The 24772-nt window shown below is 36.8% G+C and overlaps 1 protein-coding gene across 1 annotated transcript; it reads left to right on the top strand.

Moving 5' to 3' along the window:
• Positions 1 to 815: 815 nt before the first annotated feature.
• LOC131676149 (uncharacterized) lies at positions 816 to 24764 on the top strand. Its single transcript, XM_058955272.1, has 5 exons — positions 816 to 968; positions 1222 to 1695; positions 3404 to 3584; positions 23200 to 23222; positions 23383 to 24764. Exons 1-5 carry the CDS (start codon positions 957 to 959, stop codon positions 24382 to 24384), a joined length of 1692 nt encoding a protein of 563 aa, XP_058811255.1. The 5' UTR covers positions 816 to 956; the 3' UTR covers positions 24385 to 24764.
• The last annotated feature ends 8 nt before the right edge of the window (positions 24765 to 24772 follow it).

Genomic DNA, 24772 nt, shown 5'->3' with positions numbered 1-24772 from the left:
GCTGAGGAGATCGGTGCTGCAAACAAATTGAAAAAAAAAACAACCGGTGATTGCTTGGATCGCAAGTCAGGTTCAAGTTGTTGCACTTTTTTTCCTTATTCCGCTTGACGGCGGCGGCGCTTCGAATAGGGTTCTCGAAAAACTGGATCCAAAAATAATTGAAGCAATCGAGAAAAACTGGAAACTGTTGCCCTTTTTGGCTTTGCGTTGGTTCTGGTTTGGCTGTGGACCCGTTTTTTTCTCTCGACGATGCGGTGGCATGGCGAAGGCAGTGGCGGCGGCGGCGGCGGGTGGGTTGCCAAAGTTCTCGCGCGACCACTTCTTGTCTGTGTGCGCGGGGTGGCAATAATTTGGTTGAATGAGTTACCACCAACCACCTGAGCGTGGATTATTTCGTTCGATCGATCGATGGATCGATCGTTGCTGTTGCTACCGCCGTCGGTCTTAGGGGTGGGCGGGTAGAGAACCGTAGAGAGCGGGGGAGTAACTTGCATGCCTTCTTGGGCCACTGAGTTTGGTTGTTTGGTGGATTGTTTCTTTACTATGTTAAATTTGTACTAGCGTAGTAGGCGAAAAAGAAACGGAGCATTCGTACTAGCAGCAGCAGGCTGTGCGTGTATGAGTGTTACAGTTTTCCGTCCGGATGGTGGCGCGAGCCCGAACACGACTGATCGCACGATCGGTTGGTTGTGATTCGGTACCTAAGGGAGACAGAGCGAGAGAGTGTGTGAGCCGATGGGGTGTGGCAAGGGTGGCAATCTCTCGGTTCGGTTTTGTGTGTTCTTTGCCGGACCGAGAAAAACTTTTCCCAACCCAGAGCCGTGTATAAAACCATGTTCCTTCGCATTGTTGAGGCACAGTTTGCAAACAGTCCTGGTTGAGTACCACCAAGGAGGTTTCAAAGCACTCAATAGCTCCCCGTCCAGTGTTCTAAGAACCGATAGAAATTTTCCAAAATGAAAACCTTCGTAAGTAACTTGTGCTGTTTTGTTGGTTGTGCATGGAAATCAAGACCGGAATTTACTAGCAGGAAGTGATCAGAAATTGTGTGTGAAAAAGTGACAAATTAAGTAATGTGTTCTGCAAAATGTGCCAATTTCAAAGTGACAACCACTGTCAAAATCTTAATTTAAATTGACTTTCCATAAACAACCTGAGCTGAGTCTTCTATCTTACCCCAAACAATCTAAAAGGTCTGCTTCTCAACCTTCCTCCCAACAGATCGTAGGATCCGTTCTGCTCTTGGCCACGGCCGCTTCCGCCTCCTACTGGCACTACGTTCCGGCCGATACGCCCGAAGTTGCCCACGCTAAGGCCGAACATCTGGCCGCACACCAGGCCGCCCGTGGATACGTCGGTGCCGGACCAATTGATACGCCCGAAGTTCAGCACGCCAAGGCCCAGCACTTTGCCGCTCATGCCGCTGCCCGTGCCGGACATCATCTGCCCCAGCCAGCTCCGGCTTGGCATGGTGCCCCAGCTACCGCCCACGCTTGGCATGGAGCCGGTGCATGGCACGGACCTCAGCACATTCCAGTGATCCACAATGGAGTCCCGGTTGAAACCCCGGAAGTTCAGCATGCCAAGGCCGCTCATCTGGCTGCTCTCCATGCCGCCGGTTCCGGATCGCACTGGGCCCCTGCCGGACACGAAGATGATGGTTCCTACAAACCACAGTGGGATGCTCACAACTACTGAACGCAGTAGCTCGAACTAAGTCCCGTCACGCCTCCCCCCTCATCCAATGAATGCCAAACCCACCCGTATATCCCTCGAGATACCACAATCATAGCTGCTAGGCCTTAGGAACCATAATTTTACACTTGAAAGCGCAAGAAACAGTCGAATACTCAACGTCACTGCCCGCCCCGGTCTTGGCTTGTCTTTTGTAAAAAGTATTTCAAACGCTAGAGCTTCGGAAGTCGCAAGTATTAGTAATCAATTGGACCACGCGCCGCAAAATGCGGAACGTGATCAACGCAGAGCAGAGATCGAGCATCGAGTGAGAGAAGAGAGTCAGATTAATTTAGTCACAATTATAAAGAGTTCCGTCATTCTATTTGAAACCCTATTGAGTGCGTATCTGTCGCGTTAAACGGAAGAGTTTTCCCACCGTCACCGTCACCATCAAGGCCAACTTGGATTTCGCTTCCTCCGTTCAAACATCGAGGAGGAGGAGACACGAATTCCAGGAAATTTAACAACCGGCCATCATCGCGTGGGACTAGCTTCCAATAGTGGTGGAATGTATACAGTATAGACACGGTAGATAGGACTCTCGCTCGAAATGTAATGTCTGCGTAATTTTTTATATACCTTAATTAAAGAGATATGTTATTGCAATCACTTTAAAAGTCAAAAAAGTTCAGTGTTGTTCTCTTTATTGGGGAAGGGATGAAATAGAAAGAAACCGATCCGAATGCGGTCCTAGTTAATGGTTTTTAATCACATGTCTTCCATTAAGTTTTGTTTTAAACATTGTTTAAAATGGATTTTCTATCACTGAACATGAAAATTCGAAATTACGCAAACTTATTTTTCCGCTTATTTATATATTTGTAAAAAAAATGCATTAAAAACATTTTGCCACAAAGCGCACACCTCCTTCAACTTTAGTAAGTGGATTATTTGCGTTTCGACTTCGTCTCATCAGTATCTGGCAGACCGATTTGAACATCAGATAAACACTAAATCCATTTGTGCTAATGCACAAATAGGAAATGTTCCTAAATGAACCTTAACTCTTATGGTTTTAAACAAATTTGCAAAACCCATTACCATCCAATCCATATTTCATATCCATATTTTGCTGAAACATTTGATATTTATTTGAGTTTGCGCGAAAGAGCACAAAACCTATAACTAAATTAGTTATGGAGTTTGCGTTTCGACTTCGTCTCATCCGTATCCGACACTAACTTAGCTACAGGACTTTATTTTTACGCTTTCTCCAAAAAAAGTCGTATCCATCGAATTTTAAGCACGCAATTTATCATGCATGTCATGATTCTTTTCCACGGCGGTAGAGCATTGTCAGCACCAGCTGATCTGGATCTGCCTATTCTCAGACTACGCTGTGTACCTGTAACAATCAGTCGGTAAATAATCTACACAGTACAGGAAAATCTGCACAGTACTACAGCAATGAAAATCTTTTCCACAACAAAATCAAATAGAAAGTCTTCACCATTTTAATTCATCCTCCAGCGGTCACGCCATTATCAACATTCAGGCGACCGCCAGAAGTTATACGGCGAGTTCTCCTGAATTTCATAATTATATGCACTTAATGCACTGCACGACACGCGGAAGGTTAAATCACAAACTATTGTTTAAACGGTAACACCAGTTAAACCAACGGCAAATGCTAAACTAACTACAACTGCATCCAGTGCCTTTAAAGCAACAGCCAGCACCTCCGATTCAAAGACAGGAAATAAAAGAAGATGGATTTACGACAGTAATTCGAAAACCGAATGAACTAATCAAAGCAACCAACAATCTTCAAGGCAGCAACAGTGATAAAAGTTTGGATGAATGTGACAATCAACGAAGCGGAGTGAACGATCATCAGGCGCTACCAGGTGGCACTGAAAATGCTCCGAAATTGCAGACACGGATCTCCGCACGCACTGATGAATTGTGTGCGACTAATTAGATGGACTCCATTTAATTTTTTTATTTATTTATTATACATATATAAATGATACAATATTCTTAAGCCATGTCGAATAAACCAATTAAGGGAAAAATTGCAGCAGGTTTTATAAAGAAAGCTTAGCATAATCGGACAAAAGGGAGAACCTTCGAACATAGTTCGATTGTATTATTTTCCGATGCCGAATTCTGGATGTTAGCTGTTATCTGTTGCTACAAAAGGCGACGAGGTTTTATGCCTACAGGAGAATCAGCTTCGACGGGCTTTTTCCTATTTCGAAATAAAAACTCAATTTCCGGCGATAGCCCATATTTCGAAACTGCACCAGGATAAGCTTAAGGATTTAGGTACACGGCAGGAAGCACTAGTAACAATTACGGTTTCATGAACACAGCCTTAAAAACTTGGTTTACACTTCTAGTGACCTATAATACTTCGATTTGTTACATGGAAACAGACAAATGAGATTGATTCAAACAAGACTATTAGGAAGCAGTACTGCATCTACAAACCTTCCCGGGACGTTGAGAGTGATGGTGTGTTTAACGATGAATGTTTAACATGCGCACATCTGCTTGAGTATGGAGTTGGTTGTTGTAAGGACTATGTATCTACGGCGGAGATCTCTCGTCCGTAACAAGTTTCCTCAAGGAACGCTCCAACTGCTTTCATGTAGTAACGTTGACGAGAGCTCAACCACCAGTCAGCACTTATTTACTTGCTCCCTTTCCTACTAACGAAGGTAACTCGGATGACCCAATTGAGAGAACATCACAACTCAAATGCACAATTGGTCAACAGACGATAATACAAACTCGGGCCTTGGCATCTAGCGGGGAAATTAAATAGATCAAATGTGTCGGGTGCCGGCTGCTGTTGTATGTGATCTCGCTTTAGAGATAGGGTACGATCACTGTCGCCAATGCGATAATCATGTGTTCTTCCTGGGACGTCATCATAGCCCAGGGATAGCATATGGGTTTGTGCATTGGGTCGGAGTCCCAAGGGTTGCAGGTTCGAATCCTGCCTCTATGGGGATTTTTTCTCGCATAATTACGTTTGATTAAATCATCACTTCGATCTGTTTTCCCCGTTGGACACCGTCAAATAGTCTTAAATAAGGTATTGGCACGTGCGTCAATAACCAAATAAAATGAATTATTTAAATTATCTTGTTGCAATACATGCACTAGAGCTTCCAACCCTGGGCCATCCTCACCATTCGGGGCCCTTATTATCAAACAATAAATAATCTCCCGTATCTACCTGAAATTTGGAACAGAGCCTCTGGGTGGCATGGAGAACAAGTGGATCCGTGAAGCGCTGGTTTCTCGAAAAATAATTCTGGGAACCCCAATATAGAGTTGCTATCGATGCGAAACCACAAAATGACAGAGTTGTGTCCATCCATGCAAGGTTAGAAATAATACACATTACATAGCGCATTCATAGTTAACAGTCAGCTAACAGAATTAACATATGGAAATCTGATCTTCATAGTTGCATAACGTTGTTTGAGAATGGAAAGTTCCGTGATCAAAAAGAAGCAATTATGAAGTAGGGTGGGTCCGGTATACGGTGGAACGTTATCTACAACAGAGTATACTACGGCAGTCCTAAAACGTAAATAGAAATTTTTAAACAAAATTCGAAATCAAATATAGTACACTAGTTTTTACACAACGAAACTTACAATAGTACTTTGTTCCGCTTAAAATGGTTATTATTGTGATTATTAGTGATTGTGGGCAATGCAACATTTCTGACGTGATGAAACTGAATAGAGTCGATATCAAACTTCAGAAAAAAAAACCTCATATTCTCTTTTAAGACACATTACACCGGATCATACAATCCATGATATCAACCATTGCCTTTAGAACAATCATTTTCGAACCTGATGTTCCTTGCTGTAGAAATAGAAATAACGGTTCTTTGAAATATGGTCTATTTTTCATATGATCAAGTAGCAAGGTTCTGGATGATATGAATGATATTTACAATGCCATAGTATTAAGAGCGAGAGTTTGAAGAATAAAAAGTAGGGAAGCATGAAAAAGGCTCATATGCGCAAGTTTCAAAAAAAATCAGCAATTCAACCGATAATTTTCAAACTTTCAGGTAATAAAACCAAACATAATATTAAACATTTTCCAAGTTCGTTTTACTACATTTCATAACCATATCCAAGTGCGCGTATCTATCCCTTAACACTGCTCATGAAGTCTTGTACAACGTTTGGGCCAACTTGTTTTTGTGTGATTGCTTCATGATTGCCCAGTATTTCTCAACCTCAGCCGCAACTTCGGTGCGTTCGGGGGATTAAGATACTTTGGCACGAAATTGACCTTCTTCCGATTAATCCGCACGATACTAAATCAGAAAAGTGTAAGGCCATCGTGAGACCTCAGGTGTGAAAGTAGACGCATGATTTCAAGTACACCTGCACATTGACAGTACCGGGTGTCATGAACGGAGTGCTCCGCTTTCCACATGAGCGAATTGCCTGCTAGATCATGCATTTTTTAAAACTTAGACATTTTCGATATTTTAATTTTCTCAGACACGTCGAACTTATAACGAGTAGTATTATCATCAATATCAAAACAGATTTAAAACCTCCAAAAATAACTTTCTTCTCTAAAATATTGCATTTAAAAATGTGGCTCTCAACTAATGAATCCCAGCAAAAATACTTTAAGAGGAGTATTGCAACAAACATTTGCGTTGAAAACCGGTTAATTCCGCCAAAAAAGATTCTTGCAGAAGTTTTAGGTTCTCAGATGTTGATTTACGCTTTTGAAATAGATATCTCGTCCAAAACCTTTCACACTTAAAAATAGAAGTAGATTGTTGGTATAATAAAATAGCGTAAATGAAATTGATTATAACACAGTTCCCGTCAGATCTCGTGGATGCAGCAGCACCATGCTATTGCGCGTAAACCTGCCGTCATTTATATTAGTTTCCTCACCAATGGGGTTGGCTGTCCATTTGGGGGTGCTGGGCGTAGCTTTTGCAGTTGCCATTATAACTTGACAAGTGGCCATAAGTTCGAAAACCGTTTGTATATGAGATGTTGCCAATGAAGCCTGTTTTCTGGATTTGGTAGCAGTGGATGAGTAAACAACTGGTTGGGATGCATTCTCCTCAGCATCTTCTTCGCAAGGTGTGCCGTCTGAATACAATATTGGTGGCACATAGCAATCTGTCCTTGATAGGTGCTCTGCGTGGTTTGTGTAATGTTTATTTAAAGAATACGTCTGTTGACCCGTCACTCCAATAAATAGAAAAAGTTATTCCAAGTATCGGGTGAAACGAATCTATTTTTCGTATTGGAACGTGCTTTTTTAATAAACTTGAGACAAGTAGGCGGTGTCAGATCGTATATTCGTGCCTCATTTTGGCGAATTTTATGCACATTCGAATAATTCAAATTCACTTTCAATCGTGTGATTTTGGTTGATCGAAACTTTATGTTTAGGTCCAATATGTTGAATGATATTAGTACCAAGTGGTATAGATAATAGAACTGGATATAGACGACTTCGTAAACTAAATTCTCTCCTTCAGAAAATATTCCAACTTATGAAGACTCGATCCTATAACACAAAAATATTAGTCAACGATCATGTGACTCAGAGAGGTAAGAATAGACAAGGGTCTCTTTATTCAGAATCAATGCATTCTACATCAAGAGGCTGCTAGTTGTAGTTCACCTGGTTTACTTGTAGTCCTGACTCGGGCAGAAACTGATTTTTTACCGATTTCGACAGCTGCGACGCGATTGTTACAATCGTTGAACCAAGTGAAACTAATGATGAAACATTTTAATAGTTATTCACTTTTTATTGAATTTTCTCCACGCATTCTCAAGAAAATAACATGATCACCTTCGAGCGCTATGTTGAACAATAGATAAGAGAGCGAATCGCCCTGCTTCAATTCAGCTAGCGTCACAGACGATTCGCATGCCTCTCAGGCTTTATTTTTACTTATCCAGCGTCATACAAATCAGCTTGCATCAGTTTTGTCGGAAAACTACGCTCAAGCATTATCCGCCGCAGTTCGTTTCGTTTGACTGGATCGTACGCCGCATTGAAATACTCAATTTATATTCACAAATGGCCTGCCAAATCACAAGATTCAGAGCATATTTCAAAATTCTCTTAGTTCTCTGGATATTTTTCTAACCCTTTCGAATTACCGTCTTCTACACCTTGTAAACGTGTTACTAGTCCAGGAGCGGAAATATTACTTGTGAACACACTTAACGAATTCTAGCTCACAATGTCCCGCAAGTGAAGCAGTTCTGTTTACTGACAAAGCATGTTGAAATCAAATCATGTTTTAGACCAGCAAGCGAAATGCGATATTACTCACTAAGTAGAAAATTAGTTTAAAACCATTTTTATTCATCCCTCCCGGGGTTTTTATGTATGGCGGTATTACAAACACGATCAAACTTATTTTGTGCTTCAATTTTAAGGAATCTCTGACAGATAATTGGTTTAAAATGCCTCGATAACGGTGCATCGAGGAGGCCGTAAGAGCTTATGGGTATTTTATGTATTGTGCTTTTTTATACTATGCGCTAGCCCAAGCTAACGGTCAACCATTAAAGCAATGTAAAAGTAGAAGCCTATTAGTATTAACGAGGTAATACCTCACTAACACTAGTACTAGTAGTTTTAGTACTAGTGTACAATTGTTATTGCTAGTCGGTGTCCGGTGTTCAGTTTGAGCATTCGAATCGATTCATTCGGGAAAATCGGGTTGGATAAATTAAGGTATGATTAATTTACCGACGCGCGCGAATCATCCATCGCGCGTGGTCTGCACGGTGTGACAAAACCCTAATAGAATTCAATTGTCGTTAATTGTAACTAAATATTTGCCGGCAATTAAATGAGTTCAAGTAGTGTGTTCATTTCTTCTACTTCATTAACTTGCTTTTGTTGTACTTGTACTAGTTTGCTTTTTTCTCGGCATCTTTTTTATCTTTATCTTTATATGTTACTAGCTAATACCCATCGCGCGTTGCTGCGACTTTCAACGAAATAGGAGCAAAACACAATTTGTTCCGAGGCGCCATCTGGCGGGCAGATAATCCCCAACCAATATCGCACAAACACGCTTCATAACAAATGCCTACTATGTATAATTTTTTACGGCAATCGGTTAAGCCGTTTGGAAGTCCATAAATCATATACATACAAACATTGACTTTTATATAGATAGAATATAGATTTTTACTTTTGTTACCATAACTTAAATTAGACTCATACTAACACTCACCAGCACAATCAATTGCATATTCTCTATACACACACAATCTCTTTCATTCCAAACGTACAAATGCTCGTGGCCTTCGCGATAACACAAACCTAGTCACAAACGCAAAGTAAACAAAGTGAACGTTTTGGCACTTATAGATTTACAAACGCGATCTCTACCCACCGTTCGCGTGATCATGAATCGATCACGTTCGGAAATTCCTACTCTCTGTCCTAGCAGCCTAGATTCATGTCTTCCAGTGAGGCTAGGTTAGTGAGAATCAGTTCAGTCATTACCGAAGAACCGATGCGACTAATTCTGGAATATGCCCGAAACCCAGAACTTGCGAAATTGTCATTGGTGAACAATACGAGTATATTCCAAGAATTTTTAGCCTCTGACGTTTTGTGCCGGTTTATTAACAAATTTCTATGTGACCCCTATCACCGACCTGTAACTCCGGAACCAAAAGTCAAATCTGAATGAAATTCAACAACCACCAATAGAACAATTGTATCTTTAGTTTAAAATCATTATTAACTTAGGAGCTTGGTAAGTTCACCAGGCGCTCCGGGCACCGTCATAAGAAGTCAATGTGGTTGCTGCTCATAAGTGATTTAGTGCCGCAAATCCAAATCCAAGTAATTGGGCGCCAGTTTATATGGGAATTTGTTGTATCACCACACTTTCTAACTCGTAAATCCGGAACCGGAAGCTCAATCAACGAAAAAAATCAAGCTTATGGGAGAGTTTCACCGTTAATTTGAAACTAAGTTTGTCCAAATCGGTTCAGCCATCTCTGAGAAATTTGTGTAAGTTGACATGACACGCACACATAAATACACACAGACATATTCCCGAAGTAATTCCCAACGGTGGTCCCGGCAGCAATAGGATACGGTGATACACGAGATTGAGGTTTAGTTGGTAGGCTTTCAAGTCGGAAGTGGTATCTTTTGAAGATTCCTCATCGATAAAAAAAGACATTTTGCGATCTGGACGAAGTAAATCGAATGGTATATGGACCCCGGCCCTCCGGTTCTCGGTTGAAAATTCTAGTTTGGGATTTGTTCCAGGGAACAAGATAGGCAAAGTCTGTTCTTGACAGTCGATTTGATCCAATTCAATTTATTTTCGACCAAAAAGCAGCTTCAAGCAACAAGCAAAAATTAATTCAGTTACCTTATTTTAGACGCAAATACATGTTACCTAAGTATCAGTATGCCTACTAGGATTCGTTTCTAGGACGAATTCGAATTCATATGTTGCTTACGGGTGCTAGTACAAAGGCATAATTTGAACCACGCGGAAAATTAATGATGATCAATTCTAACCTGTATCTGCGTATCTCCCTGACCGATCACCGATACACAACGTGGAGTGCACTATTCTTCATATAATATTTTTTTTTTTCATATAATAATTTTAATCATCTACTAAATTAGGTTAATGTATAGATATATAAATTGATATAAATTTTAGATAATAAATACCTAGCTAATTCTTTAACCTGATTGAATACAAGCTGCTTGCATGTACGACTATTTCTGGTGTGCTACACGATGCTACGATGGGTAGTTTTGTTGCCAGATTGACATTTATTTGTTCAGTTCTGCATGCGTGGTTGTTGAAGATAGAGTTGCCAGTTGCGGTGCTTCTGTGGCAGCAGGAGTGATTGTTTAGCCTTTCTTCACATTTGAAACACAAACATCGACAGTTCATTAATTTATTATTTAGTACTGTCAGGGGAACTTGACCCTGTACCCACTGCTCTATCGTCAATCGTTAGAATAAAATATTTGTTACGGAATATTGCTTACTGACATCTATAATCAGACAGACACATGGGCAAGATATTTGTGAGGTAATCCAGCTCCAGGTCACATCAACCTGCCCCATAATTAATATTTATAAAATTAGTTAATGTATTACACATACAGGATGTTTTTTATAGGAACGTCACATCTTTTTTGGATGAAACTCTCAAATAGTATTTTTTTTCTTCAAATTGTGGCTTTATTCCAAAAGTTGATTTATGGCAACAATGTTCAAACACGATTTCGGATATATAGCTCCATAGCTTCGCTGCACAAAAGCCGTTCGGGTGGTCCAATTTTTGACAGAATTTTTCACAAAATTCTGGCCGTATTTCGCCGATAACATGCATGATTTGGCAATGACCTAACATCATACTCCTATAAAAAGTAGTTGAGCGGTGTCAGATTGTATTACCTTGTTGGCCAATTGACTGGACCGTAATGGGAAATAAGTCGATCGCCGAAAATGGCTTTACAGAATTCGATTGAAGCGATCGCTGTGTGTGCTCGTAGATCTATCCCGTTTGAGCCAGAACTCTTTGGGGTTAATGCCATCGACATTCTGGAAAAAAAAACCGTTAATCATGGTAGGGTAGTGCGGCCGTTTGACCGTGACGTTTATTCCTATGTAATTCAAAATAAATATATGGGCCAACGATGCCACGGTCACACTCTCGTTTACAGCTGCGAAAGTGGCTTCAGAACACACACTTCTTATGATGGAAGTTATTTGGATAATGTTAATCAATTGATGATAAATTGCCAAAGAAAGCTGAACAAATCAACCAAAGTGAACAGTTTGTGACAGTTTGATACCTGTGACCAAAGTTATCCCTGTTGGAAAATGTGACGTTCCTTAAAAAACATCCTGTACAATGCTAATGCTTCCCCAAGGAGAAAAAATGGGTGAGAACCAATTTTTCCGCATGTTTGCGCGTTAAGGATAAAAAACCTATCTCCAAGTTGGATGAGGAATTTTGGTTCGTCTCATCAGAATCCGACACTAACTTAGAACCCTGTAAAAATAAATATGCAGAGGGGTGGGCGTAGCGTAGTTGGTAAATCGATTGCCTTGGACGCTGCGCACCTGGGTTCGAGTCCCGACCCCGCACATAGGGTTAGATTTTTCCTAAGAGATTTTTTAACCCGAAGAGGCGAATGACCTTAAGGTTTAAACCTCTATAATAGAAATAAAAAAAAAAAAAATAAAAAAATAAACATGCTGTATAATAAAACTGCTGTATCATTACCTAATAAATGAAATAATGCAAAACTATTCGGTCACCAAATTTCCACAATCGCCGACTTTCAATTTCCACACGGACACGCGGAACAGGCGGCAATTGGTGTGACCAAACCATTTAACCATTAACCATTCATTAGATCATTTCATTCACAAACCTTTGCCGGTCCGACTAGTAGCGCGCGTCTCGAAGCGGATTGAAAGAGAAAGGCAAGGTCGCAAATTTCCGCATGAAATTGGATCCGATTTCTTCAGCCAGGCCGATCGACAAGTTGCGCCTGCACACACTGACTGACTGACTGACTTACTGTTCTTCCTCGCACAAAACTGGCACCTGCTGCGTGGCGGTGCCGGTAAATTGTAGTAGACTGTGTAGAAAAAATTGCAAATTCGTTGACGGACCATCCGGTCCCGTGCTCGCACACCCATTCGGACACGGATATTCATTTTCACACTCACGTTTAACTGGTCGAGCTGTTACATACATCCGAGTGTGGTGCGCGTGGATGTGTGTTGTAAATTAAAAATTAATCAAAGTAAGCTGCGCGCTGATGCGCCGTTTTCGCATTAATTTTGGTTTCAGTCCAATTGTTACAGAAGAAACAAAAAGCCTGTTGCCGTAGCAGTTGATGGGAATCCCCACAAATATGATCGTTTTCTTTCCAGAGTAGATTCTTTGAACTTTTGAGGTTGTTACCCTGATTGAAAATAGAATCTTGCTGTATACTTTTGGACAGGGCCGGTGTTACACTTTTATTCCATGTGGGTACTATGATAAACATAGATTGGGGGTGTCTATTACAGGTGTACCTTGATAGTACGTGCGTCGCTTCGTTTAGCGTACGTGTTATCGAAACACAAAAATAAATTTCTAAATGTTACTTTTTATGGTTAGTATTGATACTGAATATTTTTTACAAAAAAATAATATTTATCACTAAATCAAATAAACTTTCTTATCACTAGGTATTCAATTGTACAAAACTATGGGTTCCATCAACCAGAATGGTTGGAAAGGGTGCGTAAAAACACTTATTCGGTCTCGTAAAGTTCCTTGATGTACGAAAATTTTTTCATAAAATTCGTAGACAATCTTGTAAATTTGGAAAAAACGAAAGCAATAAGACTTCTTTGAATAATGTAGGATCTCCGTGAGTTTCAAATAAATTTCTTGAACTTGATAGCATTTCCTACATTTATTAAGACTATTTTAGGTATTTTTTGTAGTTCGTAGATTTTCTTTAAAGTTCTAAAACATTCAAGAATTTCTGAAACCCGTCGAATTGGCTTGAAGTTCATTGAAATTCCTAGAAGCCTTTCTTTAATTTTCAAATATTGCTTGAATTTCTTGGGAGGTCGGCCATCATGAAAACAGGGGCCTTGAAAAAATGTGGCGCTGCTCTTCATGGTGCCGAGAATCACTTCCTATCAGAAGTTTCCGTTTTGTGGACGCGATTGCAAATCGTTTAATCATCATTCTAGACAGGGCCGGCGTAACACTTCTTGCCCGAGCGGGTAATAAGATAGCTATAGGGTAAGGGTCTATGTATTACCAGAAATTTTCCGCATTTTCGCAATACAATTACAATACGCATTACAAATACACAAGATGACTCGCAACGCGTTTGTTTGAATTAAATTTCGTTGCATTAATTTCTTGTTCCGTCCGATAAATCCTTCTATTCGCTGTTAGTGAAGCCCGCATGATGGGAAAGCATCTCCGACAACCGACGCCCCTAAGGCAACTAATGCCGACAAGTCTCCTCTTCGATACAAATCATTTCCATCAAATCTGGACCAAAGATATGTCATCAATATACCGCGTGATCCAACTAAACAATATTCGGCCGTAACCGATATCGCCATGGTCCGACCAGATGAATGTATGTTATTTGTGAGCGACTTTGAACAGGTAAATATGATTAATCGCTGAGAGCTTTTTACGAAAAAGTATCTTGTCTACGTACCCGCCGAGGAAGTAGAGATTGGTGGTGTAGTCTCCAATGGGCCTTGATTGCGAATATCTGCTGAAGTATGGGGTTGGCTCCTTCAAAAACCCTTTGCTTCAGTCTGTGAAAATTCTGGATTGCAAGCGATAGCGTTCAAAAAATCGAGAAGTACAAGTTCCCCAGGATTAATATTAATCACCGACCCTACTATATATCACTTCTCATTTGAGTATCGATTAGGGAAATTGTACGGATTATGCACCTGTTGGGCATAAAATTCTTTGGCGTTTACTGGCACTGCAAGACGTTAGAAACGCAAATGGAAAACTTGATGAAAGCCGAAAACGCGAATATTGGCACCGGTTTGTCGACGGGGGAAACAATGTGGTGGCTAAGGCTAGATCATATGTTGTGTATTCGATTTTACCTTTGACTGGAATACGCAGAGCCAAAACTCCTTTTCGGAGATCGGTTTCTGCGGCTGTGGTGGCGGTTATCGCGACATTAAATATGTTGTGTGGTTGTACGTCTAGTGTTCTAACGCCAGATCTTCGCAAAACTCTTCTCTATATGTGTCTCATATACCTAACATATGCTAACAGCTACCTGGACATTTGACCCCAATCTCTTATATATATATATATATATATATATATATATATATATATATATATATATATATATATATATATATATATATATATATATATATATATATATATATATATATATATATATATATATATATATATATATATATATATATATATATATATATATATATATATATATATATATATATATATATATATATATATATATATATATATATATATATATATATATATATATATATATATATATATATATATATATATATATATATATATATATATATATATATATATATATATATATATATATATATATATATATATATATATATATATATATATATATATATATATATATATATATATATATATATATATATATATATATATATATATATATATATATATATATATATATATATATATATATATATATATATATATATTGTGAAGCAAAGATTGGTAACATCAAGTTATCGTAAACGTGCCAGATCATTCAATTAATTTAGCTCATTTAGTTTAATTTAATTCATTAAATTCTTTTAATTACCTAATTCATATACAGTAATGCTTCGATTGCATTTAATCCACTTAATTCTAATAATTCATTTCATTCATTTGATTATTTTAATTCATTTAGTTCATTTAATTCATTCATTTCGTTCAACTCATTTATTAATTTTAATTCATTTAATTTATCCAAATTATTTTTAGTTCACTTAATTCGTTTAATTTATTTAATTCATTTAATTTTTTTCATTCATTTTATTTATTTTATTAACTTTATTCATTATATTCACTTTATTCATTTTGTCACTTTTATTTATTTTATTCATTTTGTTTATTGCATTTTTTTGTTAAATTATCGACTCATCTTTTCATCACTTTTCATCATTTTATTCATTTTGTTCATTTCATCTTTTTTGTAAATTTTGTTAATAAAGTTTATTTATTTTATTGATTTTATCACAATTAAAATTTTTATTTATTTAACTGCCTTTATAATTATTTTTCATTAAATTCATTAATTAGTTTGATTCATTAAATTAATCAAAATCATCTCTCGACAAACATATGATTACGGCGTAAAAGCCAACTGTCAAAATTCACTTTGAGCAGAAATTCCGAACAAACCGTTACTTGCAAACAAATGAGAAAATTTTCCTCTTCCATTACCCGCTGTGAACTGTGGTTGGCCTATAACAGTTTGTTCGGAATTTCCTTTCAAAGAGAATTTTGTCAGTTGGCTTTTACGCCGTAATCATATTTTATCGAGATTTCATTCAGTTCATTCAGTTCACTCAGTTCATTCAGTTCGTTCAGTTCGTTCAGTTCGCTCAGTTCGTTCAGTTCATTCATTTCATTTAATTCATTTAATTCGTTCAATTGATTTAATTAATGTAATTTATTTAATTCGTTGAATTCATTTAATTAAGTAGGTTAACTCGATTCGTTCCATTCATACAATTCATTTATTTCATTTAATCTATTTACTTAATTTAATTCATTGAGCTTTTTTCATTCAGCTATTTAATTCAATTTAATAATTTCATTACATTAATTTAATTTATTGATTTCAATTCATTCATTAGTTGGATTTAATTAATTTAATTTTTGTGATTAATTTAGTTAATTAGGTTCATTCAATTCATTTATTTAATTTTTTTATTTATTTTATTCACTGTCAATTTCGTTCATTTCATTTATTTAATTCATTTTTGTTAATTTTGTTAACTTTATAATTTTATTCCTTTCATTTTTATACATTTCTCTTATTTTGCATTATTTATTTTATTCAAATAATCTATTCAATTAATTTTATTAATTCTATTGTTTTAATTAATTTTATCCTTTGTGCACATTTAATTAATTTTATTGATTTTAATAGTAAAATTTATTCTTTTATTTTATTAATTTTATTCATTTAATTCATGAATATTTTTAAATTCTTTTGCTTCATTTGATTCTAATGTAACATTTTTTTAAATTTTCTAGCTTATCATTCAATAAGCTCAACTAAATCGTTTTTTTTTCATTTATGTTAATCATTCTACTCATTTTATTAATTTAACAACTTCTTTCGATGTTTTGCCTTATTATTTTGCCTTTCTCATACAGAAAAGTTATGCAATCACTCAGAAAAACGTTAACCTAATCCCGGCCCGGAGGGCCGAGTGTCATATCCCATTCGACTCAGTTCGTGTGTGTGTATGTGTGTGTATGTGTGTGTATGTATGCGCGTATGTGTCAAATAATGTCACTCATTTTTCTCTGAGATGGCTGGACCGATTTGCCCAAACTTAGTCTCATATGAAAGGTACAACCTTCCCATCGGCTGCTATTAAATTTTGGATCGATCGGAATTCTGGTTCCGGAATTACGGGTTTCAGAGTGCGGCCACACAGAAATTTCTCATATAAACTATAGGAAAAATTAAAAATAGATTTTTTATTTTTGATGCTAAATGTGTTCAAGGTACATGAAACGCCGAGATTTGATGCAAACTCGAAAAAAAATTTGACGACGATTCACTTTTTTGGATTTTGGCACATTTTTGCCTTTCTCATATAGAAAGGTTATGCAATCACTCTGAAAAACGTCAACCTAATCCCCTAATTTTTTTTCGACTCGCATAAGGTTTCTGGATTTTAACAGGGGCGTAGTTGATGGTTTACGGAGAGGGGTTACACCCCCCCCCCCCCTCTACTGTTCACTCCCCTCCTTTAAAAATCTCCTTAAATCACCCCTCAGACCACCACCCCATCCAGCACAAAGCATACCAATTTAAGCTGGGGAGTCGTTCGTTCATGGGACTTTCGCCCTCCTCACATACCCACCCCCGCATGACAAAATGAGTTAGCAAGCAGATAACATTGATCTAATGCTGATTAGGCTAATTGAGTATGATATTTTTTGTTTCAAGTGTTTCACCGTCGACACGTAGCTCATCAAGTTCGTGGCTGGCATGCCATTGTGTATAAGTGCAAAGTGTACTAAGAATGTAATGGACATTTCCACAAGTATGTTGAACATAAAAAGCCTCCGTGCCATAGTTTAGAGAAATGAGAAAGGCACAATTGCACCGCTAGGTGGATTAAAACAGGTTTTTTTCAATAATTTGCCTCATATTTTTTTAAATTTTTGTTTCGTTTTATTAGTATTTTGTAATTTCTTCAGTTTATCCAAGGCTTCCTTCGTGCAACCCTCGAAACTATATTCATACCACCGCTAGTTGGGCGCCTACTTCGCATTCTGCCAAATGAACAAATCCAACAGTATTAGAAATGTTTCATCTCACTGCACAGTGGTCCTGAATGTAAATTTATCAGGATTTTTTTTTGCTTTTTACTAAAACTAAATAATTTATCTTTACAATAGGTTTAGGAAAGCGGATGTGCTTCGCTTTTCGTTTTAATAGAAGCTAGGGTGGTTCTAATTTTGTCAAGAATTAAAATTGAACTTTTTATTGGGTCGAAATAGAGGTTGACTGTCTTCGATGAAGTTGTAGAACAACACATTTTAAAAAAAATTGCTGAATACACGCAAGCTCTATCTTATATACTTTTCATTGCACGAAAAATGCAAATGTAAGCCTTAGGGTGTTCCTTAAAAAAACAATTTTATGTCTATAACTTTTGCAGTTTTTTACACTAAAGTATCCTTTGGAAGACTTGAAGATTTGTTTTTAATTTGTTTTTAGACACCAACTATCAAACATTTTTCTTTTTACAGTTATGAGAACTTTTTACATAAAAATATAACTTTTTCAAATAACATTATCTTTAGTTAGGGCACTTAACAATAAATACCGTTGCTGTCATGTGAAATATCATCATAGTGTAGATCACCCAAAAATGGTTAAAACGATATTTTTGTATATTTTGAAATATTTACTAAAAAATGTACCATTGTTAGTAATAAGTGTATATAACTTTAGAACGAAAGAAACTAGAGAGGGATTCCACGAGAAACCGGCTGACCGCAAAATATAGCCATCGTCGATTCGAACGAAATTTTGCAGTTGTGTTCGGTTTATGAAGCTCGATGATTTTTTTCTGGCAATTGCAATATTTTGATACAAGTGCACTTTTTCAAAAGGGCGTAGGCGTTTCTACGCGCAAAAAAGAATCAAATTTTTTTTCGTTCGGTTACACTATTTTATACCGCAAAACTATGTGAGAACGAGCTACAGGGAGTTCACGAAAAAAATATACACTGAAAAAAATGTTGTGTCATTTTTCACAAAAACAAAAATTTATGTTAAAAATTTAAATAATTTTTGCTATTTAAATAGTTTTTACTATTTAAACATTTTTTAAATTTTTTTATATTTTGTCAACTTAAAGCTAATTAGAAACTAAAATTTTGAATGTGATTGTATGATGGAGAAATAATTGGTAATTTTTTTTAACAATATCTTTATGCATGCTTTTAAATTTCATACTAATTGACATACAAAACTGTAATTTAATTGCAGTATATAATCATTATGTATCATTTCAAATCAAAATGCATTTAACAAAAATCTTCCGAAATCCGATAGTTTTCGAGATATTTGAAATTTTGATCCAATCAATTCCATTAGTTTCATTGTCTTTGTTCATTTCGTTCATTTATTTATTTATTTTATTAATTTTATTTACTTTATTGCTTTTATCCACTCTATTAATTTTATATATAGTAAACACCCGTTTTTATCAGCCTAATAGACTGATAAAACAGGGACATTAACAAAAACGGGACTTATATCTTTTTAAGAAACCGGCTCTTAAAATATTCTTCTTTGGTCCATAGATATAGCCACATGACTCTTTCCGATTATTTAGTTTACATTTCCCTTAACAGCGCAAAATTTCTAAAAACATTAAAATTTTAATTTTTGCATATTTCGGATCTTTAAGATATGAAAAATATGCTCAAAAAAGGATTTACTCGAATTCAGCTTGGTTTGTCTGCTAGAGCCCATCAAACTATCAACTATCATATTTCATAGGAGGCTGACAAAATCAGGTCAAATGGCTGATGAAATCGGGGGTACATAAAATCGGGTCTTCACTACATTTGACTAGCTTCTCATCTAAATCATTTAATTTATTTTATTTATTATGTCTACTTCATTTTATTTATTTTTTTCATCTCGTTCATTTCATTATTTTAATAATTTTATTTCGTTGAGTTAATCACCTTTCATAACTTTATTCGTCAAAATTAATTAAAATCATTTAATTCATTTATTTCTAATAATTTATTTAATTCGCTTGGTTCATTTTGTTTATTTTATTCATGCTTTTCGCTTCATTCATTTATTAATTTTGATAATTTTATTTATTTAACTCATTTTGTTCATTTTATTCATGGTGTTCAATTTATTCTTTTTGTTGAATCTCATTTTTTTATTTTCTTTATTTTATTCAAGTAATTGATTCAATTAATTTCATTCATTGTATTCATTTTGTTCATTTAATCAATTTTAATGATTTATTTTATTGATTTTATCACCTTAATTAATTTTATTTTACTACATTCATTAATTTGTTTTTTTTTCACATTTCATTAAATTCTTTAATTTTGTTCGTTTAATTCTCTTCATTCATTAAATTCATTTAACTCACTTATTTCGTTTGATTCATTTTATTTATTTAATTCATTTTGCTCATTTTATTTATTTTATTCACTTTATTTAATTTATTTGTTTTGTTCATTTTATTTATTTTATTTATCTTATTTTTTATTTATGTTGTTCATTTAATTAGTTTTACTAATTTTATTTATTTTATTGATATTATCCCCTTAGTAATTTTATTTATTTGACTACCTTTAATTATCGATTATTTTGAATTTTATTAAATTCATTAATTTTGTTAAGTTTTTAATTCATTTATTTTATTAAAATAATCCTTTTAATTACCTCCATTCATTTAATTGTTTTCATTCAGAATTTGATATTTGATCGATTTAGTTTATTTATTTAATTCCTTTAATTTGATTGATTTCGTTTAATTCGTTAAATTCATTCAACTCATTTAACTTATTTTATTTAATATGTCTACTTCATTTAATTTATTTTTTTCATCTAGTTTATTTCATTATTTTAATAATTTTATTTTGTTGATTTTATCCCCTTTCTTAATTTTCTTTAATAAATACCTTCAATTTTTTTTTTAATTTTTGTTTTTTTAACTTTATTCGTCAAAATTAGTTAAAATCATTTAATTCATTTATTTATATTAATTCATTTAATTCGCTTGGCTCATTTTATTTATTTTATTCCTGCTTTTCGCTTCATTCATTTATTAATTTTGATAATTTTATTTATTTAACTCATCTTGTTCATTTTATTTATTTTAATGATTTTTTTTCATTTTATGTGCTTCATGTATTTGATTCATTTTATTTCTCTGTTTTATTTTGTTCATTTTATTCATGTTGTTCAATTTATTCTTTTTGTTGAATCTTATTTTTTATTTTCTTTATTTTATTCAAATAATTGATTTAATTAATTTAATTAATTGTATTCATTTCGTTCATTTAATTAATTTTTATGATTTATTTTATTGATTTTATCACCTCAATTAATTTTATTTTACTACATTCATTAATTTGTTTTTTTCACATTTCATTAAATTCTTTAATTTTGTTCGTTCAATTCTCTTCATTCATTAAATTTATTTAACTCATTTATTTCGTTTGATTCATTTGATTTATTTAATTCATTTAGCTCATTTTATTTATTTTATTCGCTTTGTTTAATTTATTTGTTTTGTTTATTTTATTTATTGCATTTATTTTATTTATCGATTATTTTTAATTTTATTAAATTCATTAATTTTGTTAAATTCTTATTTCATTTATTTTATTAAAATAATTAAAATAATAACCCCCATTCATTTAATTGTTTTCATTCAGAAAATGTTAATTATTTTATTGATTTTATCATCGTTATTAATTTTATTTATTTTATTACTTTTATTAATTAATTTTCTTTTAATTTTATTAAATCCATTATTTTTTCGTTTAATTAATTTAATTTATTTATTTCCCGTAATTCGTTTCATTCATTTAATTCTAGTGTAACATTTTTTACAATTTTCAATACATTTAATAAGGTGAACTAAATTGATTTACTTGTTTAATTTGTTTGATTTATGTTATTCATTCTAGTCATTCTATTATTTTGACACCTTTTTCCAAGGGGTTCCCCTTTTTTAAGTTCGTTTGTTTTATTGATTTTCTATAATTTCTTCAGTTTATTCGAGGTTTCCTTCGTGTAGCACTTAAAACTATGCTCCTCTGAAATCTACTTCGATTCGGTGTATCACCAAACTGTCATGAGTTCATTTGTGATGTCACCGTAATGAGTTCAATAAAGCTGGGTATTTTTATTAAAAAAAGGCATATTTATCGGAACATCATGTCGAAGAACTTGATAATAAGACTTTGTCAGGGAAGGTACAATTTTCAATTTAACCCAACATCTTATTTCATGTCCTACCACATGTTCACATCGGTAAAACGCAAATCGAATTACTTAAATATCAGCATCAAATGTTACACCGTAACCTGTAACTTTATGCCAGAACCTTTCGCCAAACATTTCATCACGAGCACGACCTGTGGCAATCCGAGCAATCTGTAAACGATCCGGCGATCCTATCGGAACGTGGCTGGAACCAGTTTCTAGACGGGCCATTCCTTTTTCTTTCTCATACCAGAAAATGTTCTTGTACCCCTGCACTGAACCAGCCAGCCAGCGATATTTAGATCAACCCTCCGCAGTTCATAGACCCCCCCCCTCCACCGCCGCCATAGATTAGCCAGCTCCGATAAGCGTAAACCACGCGCGGCCCACCTACCCTCGCTCGGTTCAGCGGCGGTCAGCGACTGCACCAATTTCTCGAAGGGAAAGGCCACAAACCGCAAGAACGAGAACCTTTCGGCCTTTCCGCATGCATCGATACATAACAACAACAAAAACAACAACAAACACGATGCGATCGAAGCAAGCGTGGTGTGGTTAGAAAGACCGGCTCTCACGGTACCCACCTGTGTGTTTTGGTTTGGACGCGCTCGATTTTGGTTTTTCTTTTATTTTCCACTCGACCACGATTGGACGGAGAGAGAGAGACACACAGACGCGGAGCGAGAATGGTTGAGAGGCTAATAACAACCTTACTAACTAAGTTAACTAAGCTAACTTACCGATTGGGGCGATCCTTACGATGCTAGGCGTTGGATGGCTTCGTTTGCTTCTTTGGTCAAACACGCGATCGCGTCGCCGGCGATCGTTTGGATTGTGTGTGTGTGCGTGGGGGAGAGTTTCAGAGCGAGAAGCTCTGCTGTGTGGTGGCACCTTTCGCGGGGGTTTCGGTTGGATTACGCTCCTGGGGCCCGGGTCCGTATAAAACCGCGTCCCTACCCACCGAGAAGGCACAGTTTGCAAACAGTCCTAGTCCGAGTCGATCCGATCCATCCGGCGATCGAGCTAGGAGGTTTACGGTTTCAACCCCCCTGAACCAGCCGCACTCAATAGTGAAATAGTTTTTCTTTTGGCTTTACCCCGTGTGTTGTTGGTGGGATTATTTCGCATAGGTGCATCGATTAGTCAATCGATCCGAGTGAAAAGTAGTGTAACAACATCAAGTGCATTGCATAATGAAAGCCTTCGTAAGTAGTCTGAGGTTGCGTCGTGGTTGCAACAGTGTAGAAATCGAAACAAGCTAATTGTGCAAAGAAAGGACTTTTGTTCGAATATGTTATAAGTCAGTGCTTTCCGTACAAGTTGATGTGTAATCGAGTCTTCTACCCGTTCCCTTTTCCCCTGTAGGTGTTAGGATCGGTGCTGCTGCTGTTGGCCGCAACCTGTTCCGGTGGTTACCTGGGTCATCATGACGTATCGTCTCAGTATCAGGCTCACGATGGCATCGGTGGCTACTCGTACGGTTATGCTGACTCCAATTCGCAAAAGCACGAAACTAAGGATGCTCACGGAGTGACCCACGGAGGTTACTCCTACATCGATGGTGATGGTCACGTCCAGAGTGTGAAGTACACGGCTGATCCGATCCACGGTTTCCACGTCACTGGAACTAATCTACCGAAGGGACCAGCTCCAGGTCCGGTGCATGACCACGCAGCCTATGGTCACCACTACGCTGCTCCGTGGGCCTACTATCCACACGCTGTTATTGGACACGACGGAATTCCGTTGGAAACCCCGGAGGTTCAAGCTGCCAAGGCTGCTCACTTCGCCGCTCACGCTGAAGCCAAATCTAGACTGCACAAGCGCTCTATCTACGCTGCTCCATGGAGTCATGGTCCTGTTGACACCCCGGAGGTAGCTGCCGCCAAATCCGCCCACCTTGCTGCCCATGCCGCCGTCAAATCCGGTCACGGTCCGATCGCCCAAGCTTCCAACCATTGGGATCATCATGAACCGGCCCAGAAACCATGGCATGGACCCATCCACATCCCGGTAATCCACAAGGGAGTACCCGTTGAAACTCCGGAAGTTCAGCACGCCAAGGCTGCCCACGCGGCTGCCTACGCCAAGGTGCACGGCTATGGTCCAGCAATCCACGAAAACCAGATCCATGAACAGCAACACCACGCTCCATCGTACGGTGCCTGGCATGGACCCCAGCACATCCCCGTGATTCATAATGGAGTCCCGGTGGAAACGCCCGAAGTACAACACGCCAAGGCCGCCCATCTGCATGCTCTGGCCAGTGCTGGAGCTGGTGCTCACTCCGGAGGATCGTGGGAAGCGCAAGGCAAGGTCGATGATGGCTCCTACGATCCCAAGTGGGAGGCCGAGAGCTACTCGTAATCATCGTGGCAGCCACAATACTCCAGCCCTCAAATGCCAAACCCCATACCTAGAAACTAGCAAGAAATACTCGTCATACTGACCGCCACCCTCTTAGACAATTTGTTGCATAGCTGCACGAACTTACTATTGAGTGCCTGACTGGAACTGGACACGGAAACAAACTGCCACACGACAAACTGGAAGAGTGGTCCCTTCGGAGAGGGACTAGCTTCCGGAATACGCCGAACGACCGTCTGGAATATGTGTCTACGAAGCTGGCTGGCAAACAACAGTCTCCCTCTGTCGCTATCAACATGTAGTGTGTAAATACCTCTAGCCTTGTGTAATTTTATATTGTTGTATTGATACAAAGCATTACTGAAAAAGTAGAACCAGAAGCTGGTGT

Source organism: Topomyia yanbarensis, chromosome 1, assembly GCF_030247195.1.
Source record: "Topomyia yanbarensis strain Yona2022 chromosome 1, ASM3024719v1, whole genome shotgun sequence".
Classification (NCBI taxonomy): domain Eukaryota; kingdom Metazoa; phylum Arthropoda; class Insecta; order Diptera; family Culicidae; genus Topomyia; species Topomyia yanbarensis.
Note: the sequence above shows the minus strand (reverse complement) of the source record. Positions and strands in the feature narration are given on the sequence as shown.